Here is a 2,562-nt window from a genome sequence, read left to right as displayed (position 1 = left end):
ATGGGGTGAGCTTTTTTAATAAGAAGAAAATGCCTCAATGGGGTATGACAGATTGAGATAAATGTTAAGGAAACTCTTGTTTGAGATCTCATTAGCCTCGAAAAAACGCTATGTCAATGATCATTCCGGTTTCAAAATCATTATCACAGGAGAGAGTAAAGGGACCATATACTAGTTGGACCTAGAATCACAGGTATTTGATTTTTGGTGGACCATTATTTTTTTTTGTCCCCCATGCCGATCAAGAAAAAAAATTAAAAGTAAATGGTTTTTGAAATTTCAAAAAGAAAGATAATGTGCCATATGGGCCATGGCTAATGTTTCCAATTCAATGAATGGTGATTTCTGTCTTTTTCTAATCATGCCAGAATCCAAGACTTAAACCGTCAGAAAGATCTCACTTCACAGTTCATGTCGGTGGCTTTAAACTCTTAAACTCATACCAGTACAGGCAATGAAAGTTTTCCTTTAAACTCTTGAAGGGCTTTAGCTTCTGCCAAGGGAGATGATGGAGGACTCCTGGAAACTGTTTTATGTATTTGGGATCTTGGTTTTTGGATTGGCAGCGCAATGGAAAGCAGTGAAAAGTGATGTTGGTTCAATGTCATGTGGGTTTCCAGCAGTATACAACTTTGGGGACTCAAATTCAGACACTGGAGGAATATCTGCAGCCTTAAATGAAATTCTTCCACCAAATGGAGAGACGTTCTTTGGACATCCTGCAGGCAGGGCCTGTGATGGTCGCCTCATCATAGACTTTATAGGCAAGCTTAAATGATATTCCTCTTGGCTAGTCTAAATATTAATGCTTCAGCTTACGTATTTCGATTTTTCATTTTGTTGCTTGTTGCAGCTGAGAATCTGAAGTTGCCATACCTTAGTGCATACCTGGACTCAGTTGGGACAAATTTCAGGCATGGTGCTAATTTTGCAACGGGAGGTTCATCGGTTAGACCGCCTGGCTATAGTCCATTCAATCTTGGGGTTCAGATTTCACAGTTCATTCAATTTAAAGCTCGCAGCACTGCTCTTTACAATCAACTTAGCCTCAACAGTAAGTCTTTCCATTCTGTGCTGAAGTCATTTTATATAGCAATTTTTTATGAATTCTACCACCAATTATACTTTTTTTGGGTGAATTTTGACATCAGGAAGAATCCCTTTAACCATTAGCAAGCTACCAAGGCCTGCAGAATTCTCACAGGCTCTATTCACACTTGATATTGGACAAAATGATCTTTCTTATGGTTTCCAACACACGACGGAAAAACAAGTTCTAGCATCTATTCCTGGTATCACAGGCCAGTTGTCCCAAGCTATTCTTGTAAGCAACAGCAATTTTTTAGCAGAAGTATTAGCAAAGTGTAGTTAAACTAACTGCTACTGCCACTTATCCTGGTTTCAGGTACTATACAAGGAAGGGGCAAGGTTCTTTTGGGTACATAATACAGGTCCCCTTGGTTGCTTGCCCTATAGTGTTCTATATGACAAGTTAAAGCCTGGTAATTTAGACAAGAATGGATGTGTGAAACTTCACAATGAGGTGGCTATGGAGTTTAACAGGCAGCTTAAGGACAAGGTATCCCGGTTAAGGACACAACTCCCTTTTGCCAAATTCACATATGTTGATGTCTATTCAGCCAAATATGCGCTCATTAGCAACGCGAAGAAACTAGGTAAACAAACTTGTTTTGACAAAACATGTTATGAAAATTTGCAATGCAGGCTGTTGATCCATTTATTGAGATTTAGCTGCTGTGTTGTTCTTATGGCAGGTTTTGTTGATCCAGCTAATTTTTGCTGTGGAAGTTTTTATGGATACCACATTAATTGTGGCAAAAAAGCCACTGTGAATGGAACAGTTTATGGCAATCCTTGCAATCATCCATCAAGGCACGTTAGCTGGGATGGTATACATTACTCTCAGGCAGCCAATATGTGGATTGCACAGCGCATTCTCAATGGCTCTTTCTCTGATCCACCTGTTCCAATTCAAGATGCTTGTCAACATCAAAGAAAAATGTGATGATAATTAAAGAAAAATACCAATCATGGTATGTTCGCTGATCAAATGACAGTGAAACACTTCATCATAAGAGACATTGTGGTTTCTTCTCACACTATAAAAATATCTTAAGACAACAGTCTTTTCAATTGATCAGAAAAAAAAAAAGGTTTATTATCTTAGAAGCTACATATATTCAACAATGTTCTATCTTCATGTTTTTTTAATGCTTAAGCATTTGCATGGTAAAGTAATTATGATATTTTCTAATATTAGTTTATTTATGGCACTTTATTATTGTTATATATTTTTTACGATGAAGTCTGTAGCTTGGGTTGCGAATAGGCCAAGTATCAAGATTTAAACTCCAAGAATAAATCAAGTATAAAGATTTAAAGTTTAAATTTATTGAATTTCTTGTATAAATCAATTGAAATAAACTTCTATTCACTTTATTATTATATTTAAACCTGCCTTTGTGCTTTACCAGTGACTTTAAAGTGTGAACTAGTCCAATTGCTGCCGATAAATAGTTGAAGTTTTCATTACATGACATG

At 36.8% G+C, this 2,562-nt stretch overlaps 1 protein-coding gene across 1 annotated transcript; it reads left to right on the top strand.

Annotated features, from left to right (window-relative positions):
* The first annotated feature begins 310 nt into the window (after positions 1-310).
* LOC111292249 (GDSL-like Lipase/Acylhydrolase superfamily protein) lies at positions 311-2,294 on the top strand. Its single transcript, XM_022884523.2, has 5 exons — positions 311-764; positions 854-1,054; positions 1,152-1,324; positions 1,406-1,676; positions 1,776-2,294. The coding sequence occupies exons 1-5, from the start codon at positions 506-508 to the stop codon at positions 2,024-2,026; spliced, it is 1,155 nt and encodes a 384-aa protein (XP_022740258.2). The 5' UTR covers positions 311-505; the 3' UTR covers positions 2,027-2,294.
* The last annotated feature ends 268 nt before the right edge of the window (positions 2,295-2,562 follow it).

This window comes from Durio zibethinus, chromosome 10 (genome assembly GCF_047325235.1).
Source record: "Durio zibethinus cultivar Kanyao isolate XHJ-2024 chromosome 10, ASM4732523v1, whole genome shotgun sequence".
Classification (NCBI taxonomy): Eukaryota; Viridiplantae; Streptophyta; class Magnoliopsida; order Malvales; family Malvaceae; genus Durio; species Durio zibethinus.
Note: the sequence above shows the minus strand (reverse complement) of the source record. Positions and strands in the feature narration are given on the sequence as shown.